The sequence below is a fragment of the Pleurodeles waltl genome, chromosome 11, assembly GCF_031143425.1.
Source record: "Pleurodeles waltl isolate 20211129_DDA chromosome 11, aPleWal1.hap1.20221129, whole genome shotgun sequence".
NCBI lineage: Eukaryota > Metazoa > Chordata > Amphibia > Caudata > Salamandridae > Pleurodeles > Pleurodeles waltl.
In genome coordinates this window covers 787,608,452-787,633,354 of record NC_090450.1, presented here as the reverse complement: position 1 = coordinate 787,633,354, position 24,903 = coordinate 787,608,452, and the positions used below count along the sequence as shown (strand labels likewise).

The 24,903-nt window shown below is 42.8% G+C and overlaps 1 protein-coding gene across 2 annotated transcripts in view; it reads right to left on the bottom strand.

Annotated features, from left to right (window-relative positions):
- Positions 1 to 24,903, bottom strand: part of MED13L (mediator complex subunit 13L) — a 982,865-nt gene that overhangs the window by 338,573 nt on the left and 619,389 nt on the right. For both annotated transcript variants that reach the window (XM_069214516.1, XM_069214517.1), the window contains exons 12-15: positions 23,307 to 23,412; positions 22,256 to 22,380; positions 1,771 to 1,870; positions 1,359 to 1,561 (exon numbers count right to left, since the gene is read on the bottom strand). In XM_069214516.1, coding sequence (XP_069070617.1) covers positions 1,359 to 1,561; positions 1,771 to 1,870; positions 22,256 to 22,380; positions 23,307 to 23,412 — 534 coding nt within the window. The remainder of the gene's footprint in view (positions 1 to 1,358; positions 1,562 to 1,770; positions 1,871 to 22,255; positions 22,381 to 23,306; positions 23,413 to 24,903) is intronic.

The following is a 24,903-nucleotide window of genomic DNA, read 5'->3' as shown; positions in this document are numbered from 1 at the left end:
TTTAATCTTACTGTGGATGTATGAAATTCACTGTATATACTTAAACGTGACAACAAATGTATGTTTGGGTATGAAGATGTTGTCTGTGAAGATGTTGTCTGTGAAGATTTGTGTATGTTTACGGGTATATGCTTCCATTTATAACATACATATACAAAAACATTTGAACAATCTATTAATATGTATGCACAACATATATAAGTAGGTCTGCCTATGATATTATTAGAAGTATGAACATATGGGTATAATGGTATATATACATGCATATATTTAAATGTGTGCGTCCTGTATATATGTATCGATTATTTAAAAAAACGTCAACTCTGCCTTTCACCTTTCTAACACATCCCAAATCCTTCTAACTACAATGGATTCCCAACATGCTTCACAAACTATTCTTTCTATCCAATTCATCCAAATACAGGCATGCATATCAACCACTCATAATAATATATCACATCTTCCCTTTCCTAATCCATTTCAAGGAATCTATTGCAATTACATTTCTAGAGCAAATGTATAAGATCTCAAGAGCACAAACTTAACTCTTCTAATCATACAAGGAAAAGGAAGCAGATATTACATATCCACTACCAATGTTACCTCTAAATTGGGTCTCAGAGTAGCATACTACTTACCACAAAGCACTTCGACACCTTGTCAGAGGTAGTAAGTACTAAACTAATACAATTTACTTTTTTTTAGCACTTGCATAGTTGTAGAGTGCACAATCTGCAATTAGCTTAGCATTGCAACAGTTTTTTGTAAGTCCTTGTAAACATTTCCAAATATTAAATGGAGATGTGACTAAGCTTCAGTTTTGAGGAAGAGTGGTCAGTAGGATGGGGTAAGGATCTCAATTATGAGTTGTGAGATGTTTTTTGACTGTGAGGTAGAATGGCTGTGCCGAACTGCTTATGTATTCATTATGCATTATTGGAATAGGTGCTTCAAACAAATGAATTGTTTTGACTCAGCCATGGAGCAACTGCAACACGTGTAGCAACTGGGAAGCCTAATTTGGGATTTATGGTATTTAAGGGCATTATGTCCCATATCCTTCATAGGGTAGGTTGTGTTTTTATAGATATATACAATTTTTGTACAAGGCCATGGATTTAGACAGACTGTTAGAAATACAAAATCCTTAAAGTTAAATAGTAATTACACTCATTTCTTAAGCAATACACCAAAATTACTCTACTGGTACAATGGTCAAGAGCTGAGGAGTCACTTAAACATTTACTGTGATTTTTCAAATAATTTTACAATGTTAGACAATATAAAATATGTTATGCATGTGAATTAAAATTAGAAATGAACACAGACTGGAGGGTGAGGTAACCTACAAATGGTACCTTGATTTCCTCTGGCTTAGGACTACTTAAAAATTCATCCACCTCCATCTTGAAGTCAGTCTGCAAGCTGATAATAGGACTCCCCAGCATGCCTAAGGTGGTCACTGTATCAGAACTGATTCCATCTTTGTAGTTGGGGGAAAAGGCAAGGTGCTGCTCCAAGGATGGTGGCGTTGGAAACATCCTCTGCAAGTCAGCAGCCGCTAGAGTTGGTATAACAAACACGTATGTTAAAATTCCCATTACACAAGTTAATAAAAAAGCATGACAGTTTTGGCCAGCTTGGTCAACTCCTCTTGCTCTTCAGCTATTAACATGGTCATCAGTCATCAGTACACAAAACAGATGGCAGAATCTGGGCACTAGTTTGGGCTCAAATCACTAAAAGCAAATAAGGAGGAAGCATACGTACTTGGGGGGTATGGAATAGCAGACCTTCCATTCTTGCTTGAGACACGCTCATCCGATCCTGCAGCAGCGACCTTGGATAGCCGCATAGTAGGTGACACACCCTAGAAACAATATAATAAAATTAAATACTTACTTGGTAAAAGAGTTTGAATCTCAGAGTATTTTTTTTATCTAAAGGTGAGAAAATGATAGCAGTAGAGAGAGAATAACATTTTAAAACATAGGTGGGTTTAATCTTCCATTTAGCAGTAATCATATCCAACATGTCTGCATCAATTTCTGCTTCTTCATCGTGGATAGAAGAAAATGTTTTTTAACTATAACAATAAATCTCGTCCATGATAGTCACATGATACCGGTAGGCTCATTAAACACTTTACACTCTGACATTATTTGAAAAAGAAAAAAAACCAGTGTAATCATTATGAAGATGTCGCTATCTTGAGCTAAGCTGAAAGGAAAATATCACCCTGCAAGCATCTGTTTGTGGCACGTAGTGGTGTAGATTCACATGCAGTGCATACTCTTGCCTTCTCGTGTTGGACTCAGACATGTGCAAGTTGTTTTGCTTTGAAGAAGTCTTCGAGTCATGAAGAATCTATTGCCTGTAGCGCGAACGGGCGTCAGCTCCATCTTCATAATGGTTTTTCCACACGGTAGGTGGGTATGTAGATGGAGCGTAGAGATACACAGGAAGATGACCAATCAAGGGAAAGAGAATTTAAATTAAAAAAATGTCAGCAACATCGAAAGACTTACTGAGAGGATTGGCACATGTGAATCTACTGCACTACAGGCCATAAACAGATACTTACAGGGTAAGTTTTATTTTCTGTATGTGGCTGTAGATACACATGCTGTAAATCAGTCCTCCCTAAAGTAGTAGCTGCCCAGAGGATGTTGCAGAGGACTGAAAGAGGGTATATAGAATAGCTTGCCCAATGTAAAGTTAACAGGCGAATAAATCAATACAGTAGTGCTCAATAAAGGGATGGTGGGTAGACCAGGCAGCTGCTTTACAAAATATCAGCTATGGGAATATTTCTCAAAAAACCAAAGTAGGATCCCTTTGTACAGGTTGAATGGGGTTTGGAGGGATAGGCAAAGTTCTTTAGTCTTTGGCATAAAAGGTTTGAATACATTTGACCAACCACTGTGTTTGACCTGCTTTAGAGCGAGCACATCTCTTTGTGGTCTAGAGAAAGAGCAATTCAATAGTTTGGTTAAGGTGGAATGTACAGCCTACCTTAGGAAGGAACCTGGAATCTAGAGCCTACCTTAAGAAGGAACCTGGAACCGAGGACTATTTCATCATTGGGGGCTTGGAATAAAGGTTTCTCCAGGGTAAGAGCCTGAATCTCACTCACATTTGAGGGAGGTGATAGCTACTAGGAAAGCCACTTTCCATGAAAGAAACGGCAAAGGAAAAGAGTGAAGTGGCTCAAAAGGTGGGGTCATAAGTCTAGTTAACACAACGTTGAGCTTCCATAAGGGGTCAGGTAGCACCTGCGGTTGAATGACCCTTTGAGCCCCTCCATATACTTTGTCAGCTGGAACTCTGAAAAGTGAAGTTTGGTCCCTGGTTTGCAGCTACAGCAGCTAAGTGAAGCAGATAACAGACAATGTCCTGGAACACTGCTTTGAGAGGGTAAATATGCCTAGAAAGACAGTAGTGCACCAATCTTTTCTAGTAGTAGGCCTTTACACCTCCGTAAGGATGGATATACATTCTAGAGGGAAGCCGGGGTATCCAAACTCTAGGACCTCACGAACCAAATAGCAAGATTGAATTGTTTGGAGGTTGGATGCCTGATTGAGCCCTGATCACAAATCAACACTAGATCCTCTCAATGGCCCACCAGCCTTGGAACTACTGTGCTGCTAGGCACTCTAGCAACGGGCACATGTGTAACCTGGTGCATGGAACTATGGCAGTGGAGAAGGCCATAATGGCGAGAATGCGTATGACCTCTCTGACTGTTACCTGACAGTCCAATTAAAAGAAGACATGGACACTGTTACTTGTAAGCTGAGCAGCCACCACAGCAACACACTTCGTGAACACTCTGGGGACTGTGGTTACCCACAAAGAGCAGCACTTTGAACTAATAATGCTGGTCACTTAACACATACTGGAGGAACCAACGATTTACATGGTGGATTAGGATCTGGAAGAAGGCATCCTTCACGTCGAGGGTGGTCATTTAGTCGCCTCGCTGTATTAGAGTAATGACATCCTGAAGTGTCACCATGTGAAAGTGTTTGGACAGGATATATTTGTTGAAGAACCCAAGATCGAGAATTGGCCCGAGTGACCAGTCTTTCAGGAATGAGGAAGTATAGGCAAGTAAACCCCTAAGCCAAGGGGTTGTGGTGGTACATGTCCTATGGTCCCTTGCTAAGTGAGCGCATTTCCTCTTGAAGCAGACACTAACGTTCTAGGGTCAATTTGTGTATTTGGGGGGGGGGGGGGAGAATTGTGGGATTTGGTGCAATTTGTGAGAGTCCTAGACAATATCCCTATGCTATGATGTTGAGAACTCACTGGTCCAAGGTTATCGCCATTCAGCAGGACAGACAACCCTGTAGTCTTTCCCTGACAGATGTTTGATGGTCAAGGAGGCAAAGTAAGAAAGTCACTGCTTTGCAAGGGAAGCTGCATTAGTGGCTATGCCTGTACCATTGCCTATATAGTTATTGTTCTTGTACCCTCCAGTAAAGAAGCCCCAAGCTGGGGTCTACTGCGGCTGTTGTCTGGGTAAGCAAGTGGATTACTCTGGGGTGGTGAATTTTGCCACGCTGAGGAATAGGGAGCAGCAGAAGGAGCCATGGGCGGAGGGTGTTGATAGTGGAACCATGGTTTTCAGTCTCTGTGCACTTCTTTATTTTTTCCAGCATCTGGTGAACCTTTGGTCCAAAAAGATTCTCCCCACCGAACTGCAAGTTGAGCAACTGCTGCTGTACCTCTGGCGTAAAGCCATCCATAACCCATCATAATTTATATAAAGCAACTACTCACCCGTAAGGCTCTCAAGATACTGTCAACATGCCAGAAACATGCAGTCAGGAGTCTTGGCAAGGAGAACACTGAAGTTAATCCAATAGGCGCAAGTGTCATCCGTGCCAAGGTCACATTGGATATTGGTGAGAGAGATTATCTAACCCTCTGGCACAAGCTCTTTCCCGCTACTCATAAGCTGGTCCGGAAGGTGTTGAATCAACTCCTCCATGTCACCCCAGTGGATGAGCAGTGACGCACTTCCTTGCTACATCAATTTGTTTTTTACTTTCCCTGTCCGAAGGAGGTGCATCACCCAGGGAGTCAGGTGGAAGCTGTCCCTTAATGTAAGCAGGGTTAGAAGGGGATGTTTTTCATTTTTTGTCGACTCTGTGGGTGATACCTTGTGCCTTTTGAGGCTCTCTGAAGATGTCAGGGGCAGGCTTTGCTTTCTTTTAAGCACAGGAAGATACTGCTTTGCATGTTGGGTGGAGGAAACCTTCTCCATCAGGTAGTCATCATCCTCTTGGTGCTTATGAATTTCCCCCTTATTGTAGGTGACCTTTGTTTGGAGGGTCTCATGGTACGAGGTAGAGTCATCTGGCGTGGAAGGCTTGGCAGGGTTGAGGTGGGGTCAGTATCCCCCGTGGGGTCAACGTCAAGCATCCCGTGGATTATCATTATGGTGTGGATCTAAGGACAGGTCATATGGGTCACAGGGGGATCTGGGACTCTTTCTACTGAATCCAGAATAAGTTAACACCTGGGAAGATGAGGGGTCTGCAAGAAGTACTGATGAAGGAGGGGAAATGTGAGATGGAGGGAGACGAGGCAAAGAAAGAGGTGACGAAGTCCCTCTGTCATGGCGCTGACGATTCCTAGGTGGAAGGTCTGGTGGTGGGTTAAGGGTTTCATAGAAGGTCAGTAGCTCTATTGGGCAGCAGAGTCCTTTGCCTTGGAAGGAGGATGAGCAAGGATCCAACCAGACCCTGGGTGGAGAAGGATGTGCTGGTGCCAGGCGTCGAGCTCCTGATGTAGGTATTGGAGGATGAGCTGCTCTTGATCCTTGGAGGATGAGGAAGATGGTGCCCTGGACACCAGGCATTTCAGTGGCGAAGATGAGGCTGGTCTGCTGGCACCGAGAGTGCGTGGAGTCCAAAGACTGCTACAAATGCCGTTTTTGACGACAACAAGCTGGTATAGTTCGAAGGTCATGGCTTCTGCATGGACTTCAGTGCTGGAAGGGCTTCAGGTTTGAAGCAGTGTGTCGCAGCCGACCATAGCCTTCTGTGGCACAGTTGCAGTCTGGAAGCCTAGGGAGGGGCTTACAAGCTCAAAGCTTGACTTCCCTCGAGAGCGATGCTTATCCTCGGTATGGTGGGGTGGTAAGGTTTTACTGACAGCAGCAGTCTTTGCCTCACAATGGAGAGGGCAGCAGCTCACTTATATCTGTGTTGGAGCAATAACTTTCCTCCGAAGACTCAACCTTTCGGCTGATCTTCGGTTTCAAAGTCCTGCTCGCCGTAGAGAACCAGACATCGACATGCTGGTGTACCATGGGGGAAGATGCAATGAGTCGATCCCAATAGTACCGCAAGGTCTTTATGCTCCGAAAGGTGAGACATACAGAACATGAGGTCTTATTGTGCTTTGGGGAAAGACAAAGGTTGTACACTTGTTGGAGGTCTGACCCTGGATACTTGGTGTGACATTCCAGACAATGCCTTAATGGAGTTCCTTCTGTTACAGATGGAAGATTCTACAGTGTCAAACACTAGACGGTGCCGAACAGGAACGGAGGCCAGAGCAGGGCACAGAACTGTCTCGCATGTGGAGTAGCACGAGGCACAAAATTAAGATGCGATGATTGTTTACACCTGCCTAGATGATCCTAACAGGCTGAGTGACAAAAACATAAGGCATCCACCCGGAGCAGCACGTCTGAAATAGACAGCATAGAAAAAACAATCCGAAGATGGAACTGATGCCCATGCGCATTACCAACAATAGGTGGGGTCACTATACCTCATGACCCGAAGACTTCTTGCACCCGATTGAGATCAACACTAGATGGCAGGAGTATGCACGGCATAGGTATCTACAGCTACACATGCCACAAACAATACGTTTTGGATGCTGTTTAAGTTTTGTTTTGGGGAAAGATGTATGTAATGAAAATGAAAGGGCCATAAAATGTAGAAGCGGCTATTAAAGGCACCCTGACAACAAAATGCCCAGGTTCATGTTAATTAGATAGTGGTGCTTGATCAGACGGCAGAGCTCACTAACAGTTCCATGTAAGAAGCAAGAGGTGTTTTCAATCTTGCTTTTGTTCATGAAATTAGGCACCTGTAGCTCGGATGATCACATTGTAAACACAGAACTACAAGTCTCAAAGATAAACACAAGAGTACATGAGCTACCCATGTAAGACAAATTTAAACTTTTTGTTGTAACAGCTAAAAACACTTCAACCTCGTAGACTGAAGCAGCTTGAAAAGTTCATTATGCCCAAGATGAGAAATTATCACAGTTAGCCTTTATATGTCACACAGCACTTCACTAATACCACCACCCCCTAAATGTTACAGAAGATAGACCACTGGACAAACAGACTTGTTGAGCTGAGATGAAAAGCACACTACATAATTAGGAAAATCATTCAAACTAAGCAGAATCTAGATAGCCCATACACCTGGCATGCCCTCAATAAAAATCAAGAAAAATCATATAAGAGCACACAGACAACAAATGATCAAAGAAGTACACTCCAATCAGTGTATAGAGCTAGTATCCACTATTTAGGGAAAAGTAGGATGTAGTCCAAATTGCTCTCTGCTTTAAAAATTCCAGTAGCAGTAGATCTTTGGAATGCCAGGCTCTACACACATTCTGATGGAATGTGCAAGTAAACTGCTTCAGTTGACTCTTGCGCTAATAGCACTGCAAATAACTAAGTACAGACCCCCCTCAAACACAAAATCAGAAAATCATTGAATTTCTTAGTAACTTTTACCAATATGTGCGTCTGCTGCTGAACTGTGGCACACGTCTGGTTGTCCATGTCATTTACTATGGCAACAAGAAGCACTTACTCTCTCAGTACTGGCACCATATTAATGATCAAGAATTAAGATCCATAAATTCGTGGAAGTTGGCCTAATAAAGAAGAATGACTATGCAGACATGACTGTCAGAATCGGTCAAGACAGTTCTGTGGTATAAAAAGTATTCACAAAATGTTATTGTTGTAAAGCCCATTTTGTTCCCGGGTTGGGCACCCCTGTCCTAGGTTAGTTTCAAAATTTGTGCATTTATTTACTTTTATACATAAATGTATTCATATTTTAGCAAGCCTGCTTTTAGCATTTGCTTTTTACATATTTTATCAGTTGCTTCCTCCAGGAAGGCAGAGTTCACGTTGCATCAGCCTTGTACTACATATAATCTGTACTCCTTGTCCAAGGCTGGTACGCACAGAACATGATATGCTAACTCATATTGCCAGCCCATGAGCCAGATTTTATCTCTAAGACACAGCATTATGTCAGAGCTGTTTCCCAAATGAGGCATGGGTCATTATATAAACTACACTTGGGTCTAAAGGGGGTAAAAAACATTCCAATCATGACCATCCTGGGATGCTTTCCTTTCGACTGACAGATAAGCTGGTGCTGATATCTCAGCCTCCTGAGGAGACTGCCCTCTGCATCACTGGCAGACCGATGCTATTCGATTCAGGTATGGGGCTGGGGCGAATCCTTTAGGCCAGGCCAGGCAGAGGGTTAGAACTACTAGGCTCTCAGATTTAGACATAGGGATTAGGTAGGAACTGTAGACCATCTAGAAACAATTAACACAATGGGGTTGTTTATCTTCTTCACTCCTGCTGTTATGTTGGTTACTGTGCTGTTTCATCTGCCTAATTATTGCAGCACAGGCTTTTAATATTCAAATGTGATTACTTCAATAAATACATTGAAATCCATCTTGCATCTTGTATTTGACCTTGGCGTGCGTGAGTAGCTGAGCGAAAGGTGTACGGTCTGTGTCCACGACTTCCTGAACAGTTAAAGTGTCATGTTGAGGTTGCTGTAATCACCTTTTATCCTGTCAGGTTAGGTGGTCAGAGTGAGGCACTGTGAGCTAGCCAGGAGTTAGGATGACAGCTGCCTGCCAAGCGACATGGGGTTTCCTCAGTCTCCCATGCTCAGTGGTGCTGCCATCCTAAACATGCAGTCCTACTACCAAAACAGGAACAGCATAACATTATAACTCACTAAAATCATAAAGACACTTTAATTTGTGGGAGATAGTGCATGCCAGTGTGGTGAAGCACATTAGGGCCCACACAGTCTTCAATTTAGATTGCACATTTTAAGCTTGCCACCTTTTTCGGATGGTGACTTTTTACATGGTTTTACACTTATGTGATAATGTACTAAGAAGACACTGCATATGCAGCTTATTCCATTTGTTAGGCATTACTGCCATGCAGTCTATACACCCCACACCCCATATAGGGCTAGAGAGACATAACGAGTTGCACTTGTACCATGATTGTCCACTGGAAACAGCTCTGAAGCTCCAGAGACATCGCACTGCTCTGCACCTCTGACAGTGGGATATGAACAGTGCTTTCATTATATAAACTGCGTTAGTGCTACATTCGGCAGAGGTGTACTTCTGTTTGGATTATTCTGGAACGTGGTGCACTGTGACCGAGGTGCAGCCCTGCTGAATCTGACCTCAATCCTGCAAAGGACGGTAGCTTTTACTACATCAGACCAGCTTCCTGGCTTCCCAGTACATCGCACCCAGGCCCTGGTGGTTAGGCCATCCTTCTTGATCAGGCAGAGATAACTCCCACTATGCTCTCAATAGCGTAGGTTGTGACACATAGGAGTGTAACAATGCAGTAACATTATCATGGTTGAATTGTTATTTTTATTTAACCTTTCTTACAATGCTGGTTACCATGCTTTGTTTTATCTGCCTAATAACCGGAGCACATGCTTTCTATACAAGAATATGACTGTTTCAATAAATGTTTGAAAAGATAATTTGGTATTTTTCTTGGGTCTCACCTTGGGCATGCAATGTACCAATGAGAGGGAAGATCTGTTTAAACAATTTCCTTGCGAATCAGAGTAGTCATTTTAGAGGTTGCTGATACCATCTGGTCCTACAGTAAGTTTAGGGGTTCAGATGTGGCATTGTGAGCTAGCTAGGAATTGTGCTAACATTTCCTGATGGTATAGATTACTAACACCCTATATCCTGTAGTTTATGTTGACCTGATACACAGTACTAATTAATTCATAGGAACCATATAACACTAGGATATGTATTGTGCCTGGAGTGCCAGAATACAAGACAAAATGTGACCAGAAAATAAGGTTAGCTGTTGTTCACCAGATGCTACAACCACTTCGAAGTTGTTCATCATATAAATACTACTACTTCATTAATATTACTTAAGAGTTTATTCTATTTGACAGACCCAACTTCTTAACACACTTGGGGTTAGGAGATCCAACACAGTCACGTTATCCCCAATAATGGATTAGAAGGGGTAGACCGTTACCTTTTCATGGGTGGAGTTTTATTCCTATCACCGTCTCTATTTCTACTTCTCTACAGTCTGCCATTCTCTTTCCATACATAAACTTTCACCTCTCTGCAGGGATTAATGCACCACGTCTTGTGACACACTTCTTAACTTGCCTGGATGCCAGGCTAGGCTGGAGTTCACCAGATATTTAAAAGTATTTTCTCTCCTCGGCTTCTACCACTGTGTGAATGGATTTATTCAATGGTATTATGCCCTTTAGTCTTTTGTTACTGCAGCATATATCTGAACAATCACAACACCAGCTTGAAAGCATTTCCTCCTACAGTTAAATAATCTTACTACATTAGGCCACTTCAAGACACATGATCTACCTAAAACTTTGAAAGTATGATGAATAAATCACACTGTAAGAATGAGAAATGAAAATGTCACTTACCCAGTGTACATCTGTTCGTGGCATTAGTCGCTGCAGATTCACATGTGTGGCACAGTCCGCTGCCTGGTGTTGGGCTCGGAGTATTACAAGTTGTTTTTCTTCGAAGAAGTCTTTTTGGTCACGGGACCGAAGGACTCCTCCCTCCTCGGCTCCATTGCGCATGGGCGTCGACTCCATCTTAGATTGTTTTCCCCGCAGAGGGTGAGGATGGAGTTGTTTGGTATAAATAGTGCCCATGCAATGGAGTGAATATGTATGTACGTTAAGAGTTTCTAATAATTATTTACAAATGTTCAGATGTTTAAGATTTATGATCTACTTCTAAACGGCTACAGGCTTCCCGGGGAGGTGGGAGGGTACATGTGAATCTGCAGCGACTAATGCCACGAACAGATGTACACTGGGTAAGTGACATTTTCAGTTCGATGGCATATGTTGCTGCAGATACACATGTGTGGCATAGACTATAAAGCAGTTACCTCCCCTAAAAGCGGTGGTTTAGCCTGTAGGAGTTGAAGTAGTTTGGAATAATGTTCTTAGTACAGCTTGGCCCACTGTAGCTTGTTGTGCATTTAGTACGTCTACACAGTAGTGTTTAGTAAACGTATGAGGCGTAGACCAGGTTGCAGCCTTACATATTTCGCTCATAGGAATGTTTCCTAGAAAGGCCATTGTAGCACCTTTCTTTCTGGTTGAGTGTGCCTTTGGTGTAATAGGCAATTCTCTTTTGGCTTTAAGATAGCATGTTTGAATGCATCTGACTATCCATCTAGCAATGCCTTGTTTAGAGATTGGATTTCCTATGTGTGGTTTTTGAAAAGCTATGAACAGTTGTTTTGTTTTCCTGATTAGCTTTGTTCTGTCAATGTAATACATTAGTGCTCTTTTGATGTCTAATGTATGTAGTGCCCTTTCAGCCACAGAATTTGGTTGTGGGAAGAACACTGGCAATTCTACTGTTTGATTTAAATGGAATGGTGAGATTACTTTTGGCAGAAATTTTGGATTTGTTCTTAGAACTATTTTATTGTTGTGTATTTGAATAAATGGTTCTTGTATGGTAAATGCCTGTATTTCACTTACTTTTCTGAGGGATGTGATTGCAATGAGAAATGCGACCTTCCAGGTTAGATATTGCATTTCACAGGAATGCATGGGTTCGAAAGGTGGACCCATGAGTCTTGTTAAGACGATGTTAAGATTCCATGAAGGAACTGGTGGTGTTCTTGGTGGTATAATTCTCTTTAGCCCTTCCATGAATGCTTTAATAACTGGTATTCTAAATAGAGACGATGAATGAGTAGTTTGTAGGTAAGCAGATATTGCTGCGAGGTGTATTTTTATAGATGAAAAAGCGAGATTTGCTTTTTGCAAATGTAGTAAGTATCCTACTATGTCTTTAGTAGAGGCATGTAATGGTTGTATTTGATTGGAATGGCAGTAGTAAACAAATCTTTTCCACTTCGATGCATAGCAGTGTCTAGTGGAAGGTTTTCTAGCTTGTTTTATGACCTCCATGCATTCTTGTGTGAGGTCTAAGTGTCCGAATTCTAGGATTTCAGGAGCCAAATTGCCAGATTCAATGATGCTGGGTTTGGATGCCTGATCTGTTGTTTGTGTTGTGTTAACAGATCTGGCCTGTTGGGTAGTTTGACATGCGGTACTAGTGAAAGGTCTAGTAGAGTTGTATACCAAGGTTGTCTTGCCCATGTGGGTGCTATCAGTATGAGTTTGAGTTGGTTTTGACTCAACTTGTTTACTAGATATGGAAGGAGAGGGAGAGGGGGAAAAGCGTACGCAAATATCCCTGACCAACTCATCCATAGAGCATTGCCTTGTGATTCGCGGTGTGGGTACCTGGATGCGAAGTTTTGGCATTTTGAGTTTTCTTTTGTTGCGAACAAATCTATCTGGGGTGTTCCCCAAATTTGAAAGTACTTGTTCAGAACTTGGGGGTGAATTTCCCATTCGTGGACTTGTTGGTGGTCTCGCGAAAGGTTGTCTGCTAGTTGGTTTTGTATTCCTGGAATAAATTGTGCTATTAGGCGAATGTTGTTGTGAATCGCCCACTGCCAAATTTTCTGTGTTAGGAGGCACAATTGTGTTGAGTGTGTTCCTCCTTGTTTGTTTAAATAATACATTGTTGTCATGTTGTCTGTTTTGACAAGAATGTATTTGTGTGTTATTATGGGTTGGAAGGCTCTTAACGCTAGAAATACTGCTAACAGTTCTAGGTAATTGATATGAAATTTTGTTTCGTGTATATCCCATTGTCCTTGAATGCTGTGGTGATTGAGGTGTGCTCCCCACCCTGTCATGGAAGCATCTGTTGTTATAACGTATTGAGGCACTGGGTCCTGAAATGTCCGCCCTTTGTTTAAATTTTTGCTGTTCCACCATAGAAGCGAGAGGTATGTTTGGCGGTCTACCAACACCAGATTTTGAAGTTGACCCTGTGCCTGTGACCATTGTGATGCTAGACACTGTTGTAAGGGTCGCATGTGTAGTCTTGCGTTTGGGACAATGGCTATGCATGATGACATCATGCCCAGAAGTTTTAGCACAAATTTTGCTTGTATCTTTTGGTTTGGAAACATAGCACTTATTACCTTGTGGAATGCCTGCACTCTTTGTGGACTTGGAGTGGCAATTCCTTTTGATGTGTTGATGGTTGCTCCTAGATATTGTTGTGTTTGACACGGTTCTAGGTGTGATTTTGTATAGTTGATGGAAAACCCCAGTTTGTGAAGGGTTTGTATGACAAATGTGGTGTCGTTTGCGCATTTTTTTACTGTGTTGGTCTTGATTAGCCAATCGTCTAGGTAAGGGAACACATGTATCTGTTGTCTCCTGATGTGTGCTGCTACTACTGCTAGACATTTTGTGAACACTCTTGGTGCAGTTGTTATTCCGAATGGCAACACCTTGAATTGGTAATGTATTCCTTTGAATACGAACCGTAGGTACTTTCTGTGAGAAGGGTGTATTGGTATATGAAAGTACGCATCCTTTAGGTCTAATGTGGTCATGTAATCTTGCTGTTTGAGCAGTGGAATGATGTCTTGTAGTGTGACCATGTGAAAATGGTCTGATATGATGTAGGTATTTAGTGTCCTGAGATCTAATATTGGTCTTAATGTTTTGTCTTTTTTTGGAATTAGAAAGTACAGGGAGTAAACTCCTGTGTTTTTTTGTTGTACTGGTACTAACTCTATTGCATCCTTTTGCAGTAGTGCTTGAACTTCTAGTCCTAAAAGTTCTAAATGTTGTGGTGACATTTTGCGTGTTTTGGGGGGGATGTTTGGTGGGAAGTTGTGGAATTCTATGCAATAGCCATGTTGGATTATTGCTAATACCCAATTGTCTGTTGTAATCTGTTGCCAAGATTGGTAGAATTGGCTTAGTCTTCCCCCCACTGGTGTTGAGTGAAGGGGTTGCGTGACTTGAAAGTCACTGTTTAGGTGGAGGTGTTTTTGGAGTCTGGAATCTTCCCCTACTCCTTGGGAATTGACCCCCCCGATATCCCCTGAAACCTCCCCTTTGGAAGGAACCCTGATATGGTGTGGTTCTTGTTTGTTGGCTGGTGGTGTCTGTGGGTTGGCCACGAAACCCCCCTCTAAATGGAGTTTTTCTGAAAGAGCCTCTGCTCTGCGGGGAGTAGAGTGCGCCCATGGCCTTGGCCGGGTCTGTGTCCTTTTTAAGTTTTTCAATGGCTGTATCCACTTCAGAGCCAAAAAGTTGTTTCTCGTTGAAGGGCATATTAAGGACAGCCTGCTGGATTTCAGGTTTGAAGCCTGAAGTGCGTAGCCAAGCGTGTCTCCTTATGGTGACAGCAGTGTTGACTGTTCTTGCTGCAGTATCGGCTGCGTCTAGTGAAGAGCGGATTTGATTGTTTGAGATCGTTTGTCCCTCTTCCACTATTTGCTGCGCCCTTTTTTGGTATTCCTGGGGAAGATGGTCTACGAGAAGTTGCATCTAGTCCCAGTGTGCGCGGTCATATCTGGCCAACGGCGCTTGTGAATTTGCGATGCGCCACTGGTTGGCTGCCTGTGATGCTACTCTTTTCCCTGCCGCATCAAATTTTCGGCTTTCTTTGTCCGGAGGTGGGGCGTCGCCAGATGTATGTGAATTTTCTCTCTTGCGAGCTGCCCCTACTACCACGGAGTCAGGTGGTAACTGCGAAGTAATAAACACTGGGTCTGTGGGTGGTGGTTTGTATTTCTTATCCACCCTTGGGGTGATGGCTCTTGATTTTACGGGCTCTTCAAAAATTTGTTTTGCGTGCCGTAACATCCCTGGTAGCATTGGGAGACATTGATATTGGCTGTGTGTAGCCGAGAGGGTGTTAAATAAAAAATCATCCTCTATAGGATCGGAATGCAGTTGGACATTGTGGAATTCTGCTGCCCTAGCCACCAGTTGCGAGTATGAGGTACTGTCCTCTGGCGGTGACGGCTTTGTGGGGTATGACTCGGGATCATTGTCCGGCACTGGGGTGTCATACAGGTCCCAAGCGTCTTGATCCTGATCGTCATGACTTATGGTAGTTTGCGCTGGTGAGTGCATTTGTGGCGGTGTTTGTGCCGGCGATGCCTGTGGTGGAGAGGGCGGAGGCGTGACTTTTTTAACCACTTTGGCTTGTGGTTGTGCGTCATCCTTTGGAAGTCCGATCCTTCTTTTCCTCATGATTGGGGGAAGGGTTGATATCTTCCCTGTGTCTTGCTGGATGTACAGTCTCTTTTGTGTGTAGTCCGATTCTACACTTTGGAGCTCTTGTCCAAATCTGTGCATTTGGCCACTTATTCCTTGTTCCTCTGAGTAGGATGAAGGTGTGGTATTTTTCGGCGCCGAGAGAGAATCTTTTTTCGGTTTCGGCACCGACAGAACTTTTGTTCCTTTCGGCATGGATTCTCGGTGCCGATGTTTTTCGGTGCCGGTATCTTGTTTTTGTCTCTCGGAGCCGCTTTCTCGGCTCCGAGGTTGCTCCATGGCGGTCCCTCGACCGGAGTCGGGTGTCTTCGCTATGGGCGTGCCCTTTTTCGGCGCCTTCGACGGGTCGCCTGTTTTATGGGTCGAGCCATGGCCTGTTGGCAGTGGCGTCCCCTGGGCTTTGGGTTTGTCGATGGATTTACTTTTCGACGTCTTACTCACAGTTTGTTGCTGTTGTTCGACGTCGGAGTCTCCGGATTCTGATTCCGGAACCGAGAATGTTTCCTCTTCCTCGTCGAAACGTTGTTTTGTCGACGTGGACGCCATTTGTTGACGCCTGGCTCTTCGGTCCCGGAGTGTTTTTCTGGACCGGAAGGCTCGACAGGCTTCACAGGTATCCTCCTTGTGCTCGGGGGACAAGCACAAGTTACAGACCAAGTGCTGATCTGTATAAGGATACTTACTGTGACATTTTGGGCAGAAACGAAACGGGGTCCGTTCCATCGGCTTCGATGTCGCACGCGGTCGGGCCGACCAGGCCCCGATGGGGGATCGAAACTACCCCAAAGTCTTCCGATGATCGGTGTCGATGTACCTAACTATTCCGATACCGAACGGAACAATACCGACGCTTTCTTCCGAGATTCTGACTAACTTTCCGAACCGAAACACGGAGCGAAAAGGAATACGTCCGAACCCGACAGCGGAAAAAAACAATCTAAGATGGAGTCGACGCCCATGCGCAATGGAGCCGAGGAGGGAGGAGTCCTTAGGTCCCGTGACCAAAAAGACTTCTTCGAAGAAAAACAACTTGTAATACTCCGAGCCCAACACCAGGCAGCGGACTGTGCCACACATGTGTATCTGCAGCAACATATGCCATCGAACATATGGATTTACTAGTAAGACCAATTAGAGACATTGGGCTCTATTCTGGGTTTGGCGGACAGGAAAACTTGTCCGCCAAACTCCTGACACGGGGGCTGCCGCCTACGCTGCGACCTCCCTACTGGTGTCATTAAGAGTTTCCTGCTATGTCAGCAGGTGGACACCTGAGTTTCCGCCAGCTGGTCCAGCAGGAAACAGGCTAAAGCATTGTCTCCAGCTCAGAATCGAGTCTACGGCAATACTGTGGCCTGCAGGGGGGCAAGTGCATGGCCAGTGCAGGGGCCCCCATGGGCCCCCCCTGCACCCATTTTCCTCCAGCCCTTTGAATGGCAATGCTACCGCCATGAAAAGGCAGGTGGAGAACAAGATCGTAATCCCCAGGGCAGCATTACTTGCAGTGCTGCCCTGGTGGATTAGGACTGCCACCAACCTCCAGACCGCTGGGATCTCGGATCCTGGCGGAGCTGGCGGTTCCCTGCCAGGGTTGTAAAGTGGCAGTCTGACCGCTGCTGCATTGGCGGTGGTCCAACTGCCATCCATGAGTCTGGCGGCCTAGTGAGTGCAGACTCATAATGAGGCCCACTGTCTTCCTTGTGGACACTAAGAGGATTAAATGAGGCTACAAAACTAAATGCAAAATCGGTCAGGGTTGCCCCCGCTTTGAATGCAACACGTAACAGAAAATGAGGGTGTGATTAGTGTTAAAAATAATCCAACCTGAAAAGAATATCATGGGAAGATAATATTGTGGGAAGATAGATTATAGCTATCTCCCAAAACAATAACATCAACTTGTAAATACTTTTAAAATGTACGTACCTGCTGAAGAAAATCAGGCTTTTTGGAGCAAAATGACAGTGATCCCTAAAGATACAATAATTGCAGCATGTGCGGACTAATTTCCCACTTAATCTGTTCCTAGAAACCTCTCACAAATTCAGGTCACCTAAACACCTAAGGAATTCCTCCTCAAGAGTTTATCGCTGGAAGATGATGTCACAACTCCACTCTTTTTGGACCTGCATGAAGCTACACCAGGAGAATAGCAAGGCAAGTTTGCTCCAATACATGAAAAGGGAAGGGTGAGAAGGAGATTCTGCCATCTGGGGTTTTGGAGCAGATGTGTCCTTGCTGAGTTTTGTTAAAACCATAACTGCTGCCAGAGTGCTGCCTGAAAATGGTGGAGAAGGAAGCATTCTAGAGATTTATCCAGGCCCTTTGAGGATTTCTCTACAAACTGAAGAGGAGTTTCTTTTGTAAAAGAATGCGGCAACATGGCTGGTTGGAGGACAGTGAGCAAGTTCCCCTGGTCGGCCTGGCAACAAAGATGGCACCAGCTGGAGGAAGAAGAAAATAAGGAACGATTTAAGAGAAACACTGGGCAAAGATGGGAAGTGATGAGCCCTACTGAGAGCGATATTTGTTGAAACATGGTGGTTAAATACTCAAGCCAACCCCATATCAGCTCAGTGGTGAGTAAGGGGTGCGGCACCAAGGACACAAAAGGAGCAAGCAAATGTGGGGCAACTGTATGTGCATGGTTCAGTGAGTAAGTACAGATTGATTTTTAAAAGTGGGTGCACTATGGAGAACTCCCTTTGGAGCATAAATTGACATACATTTTTAACCCACTCCCAAAGAGCAAAGGGTGAAGCAGGAGAAACAGAAGAGAGATTAAATATACTTGTTTTAGATCCAGGCAACAATTGAGGTCTAAGGCAGAAAGAAGAGTGGAAAAGGGCAACAGCAGAAGATCAAGAGCTTGGTGGAGCAAAGGAGGTGTTCCTTATTTAAGTGATGTAGCAAGACCATCAAACAATGACATCAATCATTGAGAGGAAGGTGTCACCAACAGATGTCACATTAGCATCAATGGAGAACAGATTGAGGAATCTAAGGGTGAGTTACAGGGATTAACTGTGAAAAACTTCCTAGGTGGTATCTTCAATCGAGGAATTGCAATCCACCAGAGACGCAAAATAACTAAAACCTGTGCAGTTCCCACACTAATACGCACACAATTGCAGATGGACTATCTGGAAGAAGCTGCAAATGTCTGCTTGCTAGGAGTTGCTGGCTGTATTGATATCTAAGGACGGCACTTGCGGCTGGAATCCAGAGGCTTTTTGAGAGATAAATCCTGGAGGATTAGTCCCCTTTAAAGGTGGGAATTTATAAGGCCTATTTAATACCAACCAGGGGCTCACAGTGTCCTTGGAGCCTACAAGGACCACGATCCCTGAGCTAGGCTACGCAGTCCACCAAAAAGTGGAAAAACATTCTCTTTTTTTCCTAATTACCAACCTGCGTCTAACCTGCTACTAATCATTCTCATGACTTTCAGTAGAGAAAAAACACCTCCGGTCTTGGTAGAGTCTGAGCCGTTATTAATGAAAGGTGTTCATTTGTAGCTGTTGCAGCTGATCGGATACCCGTATCCAGAGTATAAGGATTGTGTTTTTTGCAGCTTGACATCCCAGAGTTCCTCAAGCACATCTGAAGCTGACAAAAGAAGAACATTCTGAGGTGGAGACTTTGCCCCTTGGGCATTGTGGGTTTCAGGAAGGAACCACAAGTCATCTTGAAACTGAAATGTATAATTTAAAAGAATTGCAACATCTGCACCTAAGACTTGATGGCAGAAATGTGCAAACCATGCTATCTACAGCTTCACAAGCTACAAACACTGGGCTTGCTACTATCTCCCACTAGCTTGGATTACCAAAACATAGAAAGTGACTTATTTCAAATACTGTACAAATGCAATCTTGCAAAAACATTATGGGATGATGTTAGGCAAACCCTACAAAAATTTCACTGACACTTTGCAAGTTTTTATTATTTGACCTAATTTCAAATATACCTAACATCACATTTGAAAAAAGCAAACAAACATTCAAAATATGAGTGTTAAGTATAGATTACATACATTCACGAATGTGACATCCTAGTTACTGTAAGTAAAGACCTCTTCTCCAGAGGTACACCTCCACAGAAGAGGCAAGATAAACAACTCCAAAGCAAAACAATTGCCCTGAGCTCCCACTCACAAATGACTTGAATTTTTTGTGAGGGTGTAAGCAATTCTGCCCAATTAAAATGTTTTAACCTACGCTTCCTTATCCCAAGCATCCTATTCTCCTTCACCGTCGCTAGCAACAATAGACAGACATTGAGTCTGACACAGCTAACCCTACTTATCCTGATCCCATGCTATTCTCTTGTACCCGCTCTTCCTATTACACCAGGAAACTGGGATCCTTAGTTCATACCTGTATCACGGCACAAGCTTAAGCCTAAGAAAAAACTTCAGACTGCAGCCTCTATTCTCTTCCTCCAAGTCTATTGGTTAATTATCAAGTAGTCATGATTTACTCAGTGATTTAACTACCCTGCTGTGCTGTCCTGCAGATGTATCTTTCTAGGTATATCACATTACAGCCACAAACAAATGCATGATATATTCTCTTAAACAAATCATCCATTTATCTAACAGAGAATAACGTCCTAGTATATTTGGTGTGTTCATGTACACAATATTATAATACTCCCTTGCTTGTTCATATTTGTGCTCTGTTGTTAGGTATTACCAAATACCAATGAAAACATAATGACAAATTCGAAATAAGCAAGAATGTGAATGGAAAACAGGAGCACCCTTCTTACTTGGCACTGTGTTTACATGGAGTACGGGGACATTCATCACCGCTTTCTCGAAAATAAAACTCTCAATTAACACTACTGCACGTCTTTGTTTAACAATGTTTAACTAATGTGAAACTGTTAAGACTTATACATCAGACAATGTTACCAAAGTGAGGTTATCCATTTTGTCATCATAAAACTGAAACACTTCATGTACACCAGACTACATGCAACTGAGAATCGATTCATAAGCATTCTCAAACATATGTTAGATTTTCTCACTTTTGTTATTCTCATATTATAATTGAACATTGAAATGTAGGTAAGGACATGAAACTTCTTTTGGTGCCTTCAATTATGTAGAATTTTGCTGCTCCTTTCACTGAAAAGATTGCCAATGAATGAATGAATACATTCACAATGGTCAACCACTTCAAGCTTCTATTCAAGCCCCCAGCAGCCTACCTTTTCACTTTTTAAATAACAAAATTTGAAGAATATCGCCCCCATATATTATGGTACTCTCTGGTAATTGTATGCACTCCAGAAGGACTTCACGAGGCACCCATATTTGAAACAATCCCGGGAAAGGCCCCACAACGAAAAACTCCAGCTATCACACTCACGGAGACCGGCTCTTGGCTTTACCTCTTATTCCACAAAACAGCAATGGTCATCCTTTCAAACATCAGAAATTATCAGACTCATCCGACTTCATAGGATACACAAACTTAAGTTACCTGCAAAGCCACTGTAACACATTGGACAACGATATACTACTCACCATTTATATGATGGCCTACAATAGTCTTATTTTGTAACTCTGCCTCAGAATGTGAAACAAGGTTCACATTTGATTGTAAGGTATTTAGAACCATTTTAAAATAGGCAGATATATTGTCCTCACCTGCCAGGAGTTAGGTCTAGTTAAGATGTATTCTCTTTCCAGAGTAAATAGTTCTTGCGCTGTCTCTCTCCAGATCAGCTCTTCTGCTTCACAATGCATATCTTTAATGTGTACAACATGCCCATTTAAATCCATTCTCTAGTGACCACCTATAGTCTTTATGTACACAGCACTATAGTTGTGGGTCTCAACTGCAATTATCTAAACCTTTCATCCTATTGGAGGTCCAGATGCTGCCTATGCTGTACGATAGACTTAATGTACTCTTTGTCAAAGAGTTTAGAGATTCATTGACAGAAGGCCTGGCTTCAATTCTGAAAAGCGTAACACCCCTTAGTCTGTGATGTTGATATATGCAAATACAGCATTCAAGAGAAGGTCATGAGTTCCCTTCCTACCACTCAACTATCTAAGGAAGACAGGGTGATTTAAAAAAGTGAAAGGTTGATGTGCCGCTGAAAATGTGACATACTTCAGTAGGATAGCTGCAATACTGGTACCCATAAACCACCACTACTTCTGAGAAGTTGCCTACAGTTTCCCCCTTATTAATATTAAATGAGGTGTTAGGAGTACATACATATATGGTGCACCATTCACCTTATATGGTGGCTGGCAATAAAGTCTCCATGAATTTTGGACTTGATTCCTTTCTGCTTCTCAGATGTCTCTCTACAGCTACTCATGAAAAGAGTCAGTGTGACACAGCGTCTGAATGTTTAGAACACCTCTGCTATTATCAGTAGGATTACAGTCTACATAATTTGGGTTGTGAATGAGCTCAGAAGAATTTAAGATTAATGTCGTGCAGTCTTTGAAAATTTGTTGTCACAAATTGTTAAGTGTAAAGGGGAAAGAAGGAACAGCAGCACTCCTGCAAGCCACCAACAACCTGAGCTATTAGTCTTAGCCTTTCTTTGTGCCAGGCTTTCAGTTTCAAGAAAATTAACCACCAGGGAAGACTGCATAAAATTTGAGATAAAACTTTTATAATTCCTATTTCAGTGACATATTGAAATTATAACCAAGTATCAATTTACAACTTTATATTTGATTATTTTCTTCTAAGTGCTATTGTTATGTGAAATATTTGTAGCTGAAAGCTTACCCCGAGCTCGTCATCATCTGAATTATCAAAAAGGTTGTCTAAATCGTGCAGTGATGGTGCCAAGTCTGCCACCAGCATCAGGCTCCCAGTACCTGCTCGCCCTGCAGCTCCGTCCTGCCGGCTGTCTATAGGGAGAAATAGACCAAAGAACAAGTTTTCAAAACATTTTGTGATTCTGCTCCTCCTGGCTCTTGCTTCTCCTTTACAACAGATTAGGAACATCCTCCATCGCAACTGGTAGACATTGCTTCTGCTGGCAAGAAGCAAATGTTTCTAAAAGACCACTGCCACTTTTGTAGCGCTTGATATACAAACCTCACACAATACTAATGTCACCCATCATCACACCGAGGTCCAGCATGTTTATAAACATGTATAACAATGTAAGAGGGTACATTCTAGCAAATGGAATGGCTAGATGGGTGTTGTGACCAGCAATGCAACGATGATTAAGTACTGGCATTACCATGACAGTAATGCTTTCCTTACTAAGTCATCTTACTCTCCTCCCTTCCCCAAGTGCATATGAACCCTAGTTTAATAGATTTTTACACTTAAAAATAGCAACCACATTGTCCAACCATATAAAAAAAAACCTGCACCGCAGATGTGACTATACAATAGTAGCCTGAATCCTTTAAGATACATCCAGGAAGTAATTCTTGCAAAAATCATGCAGTGATCCTTGCTGTCATCCTACAGATTGCAACAGAGTGGCCTATTCTGTGACGGAAAAGCATCAAATCTCCGCAAATTTGGAAATCCTCAAATGTCATTTGATGTGTGAAATGTGATAAGGAGGAGACAATCCAACAAGCAGTATTTTGCTTCTGGTGCTCAACTATGTGTTGAAACAGCCCTATATGTTACATAGATGCCACAAATACAATTTTAACAGAAGCACCACCTAAACCACAAAGCTGAAGTTTTGAGTTGTGCGCCAATTTAAGGGTCAGAGAGAGACAACAGTACTACCATGTTTTATGTCACTGGAAAAATTAAACTTAACTTACCAAAACACATTAGCCATTTCCTACGAGTGCTAGCTTACCTGGCTGCGGATTAGGGCTGAAAATGGACATGGCATCTTTTGCTTCAGGCACTGGTGAAGAGCACTCCGATAGTGTGGCCTCATTAGGAGCAACGCCATCTTCTGACTGCAAAAAGCAGGTCAAAACATTAGTTGTCAAGAAGAAACCCGACTAAAAGACAGAGAACTGCAATTAATCCTTCCGTTTAAATAAAATATGCCTATGCTGTTCACATGAATGTGGATTAACTATGCTTCCCATGCCACTGGATTCAAGCTAGCCTGGCTGATGAGGGGTGAAACCCCGAAACCGGTCCCAGGATGCTTGTTTCCGGTCCAGTGAGGACCTGGCTTGGCAGTTCGGTCTGGACTGTTCCCATGAGGAACAGGGTCAAGACTGATTTGCATATGGCTGGGTCCAAACTGGGGTGGCATGGTGAGCAAAAGAACGATGGATTAAACCCAGATCTATGACTGGGGGTGAGTGTTTGACAATGTTCAGCATTCCGTCCATCACTTGTTGTTTTTGCTTTGTGGATTAACTATGTCTGGAAAGTTTCTTGTGCATCTTGAAAATACTTCACGTTATTAGAAAGAGTTAACTTTATACTGTATACACGAAGTTCAAACCAAACCCATTTGCAAACAAAATAGGCATTCCCTCTAGTTTAAAAATAGAAAGTGGTGTGGAATCTAATTTGTGAAAACTGCAACGTGAGCACAAAAGAACAACTTGGCGATTTAAAATATACAGCAGGCATTCTTCAAAAAGTATTTTCACCGAAAAAGCGCTTTTGTTCAAAAACAGATTTAAAAAAGGGGTCAAGGGGCATCCTTACCTACTAAAAACGTTTCTACTCTGTTATCCCTAGGGTGTTTCATGGATTCATCATGTTCAATCTGGCCTTGTGGTCAGGACGCCTGTAGTAGCCTGTGTCTTTAATTTTAGAACGTACCTCTATCCACATTCCCCTTCCTCATGACTCCTCGTTATAACCCAATATCAGAAACTGTCAGTTATATTTAACTTCTATTTTCTCTGGTAATACAGACTTTACAATAGTCATTTGAGTCAAGGAGTAGGCAGTGCAAGTGTAAAGAAACATTTGAGATGTTTTGGGAATACTCAACAAAAAATGTTCATAGGATATAACCTATGTTGGTCCTGCTTCACGTTAAGCAGCCAGTTTAAGTGCTCAAATAACAGTGAGAACCTCCAATACTATCCCAATTCGCACTTCCTAACTATACCACCTCCTGGGAGGAGCAAATGAAAAACAGACTCAGGCCTAATCAACCACACAGGGTTGGTAACATTAAATTACTCTCTGTATGCTCAATACACGTAAGTGATCCGGCTCCTCCGGGCAAGTATAAAGTATCCACTCCATCACACAACAGCATCTCTAAAACAGCAAAGGAGTAAAGTAGGCGTGAGGGCATGGTCAGGATGACTACGTCTTCAAATAGTACATTTAGGCATTTGTGGTATTGCCACTAAATACTTTTTTAGCCTTGAACTGTTTAAATGTTGAAACCAACACTTACCAGAACTAGGGCCACAGATGCCTGAACACTAACCTATGTAAATGCCATATAGCTATTATTATGCAGGGAA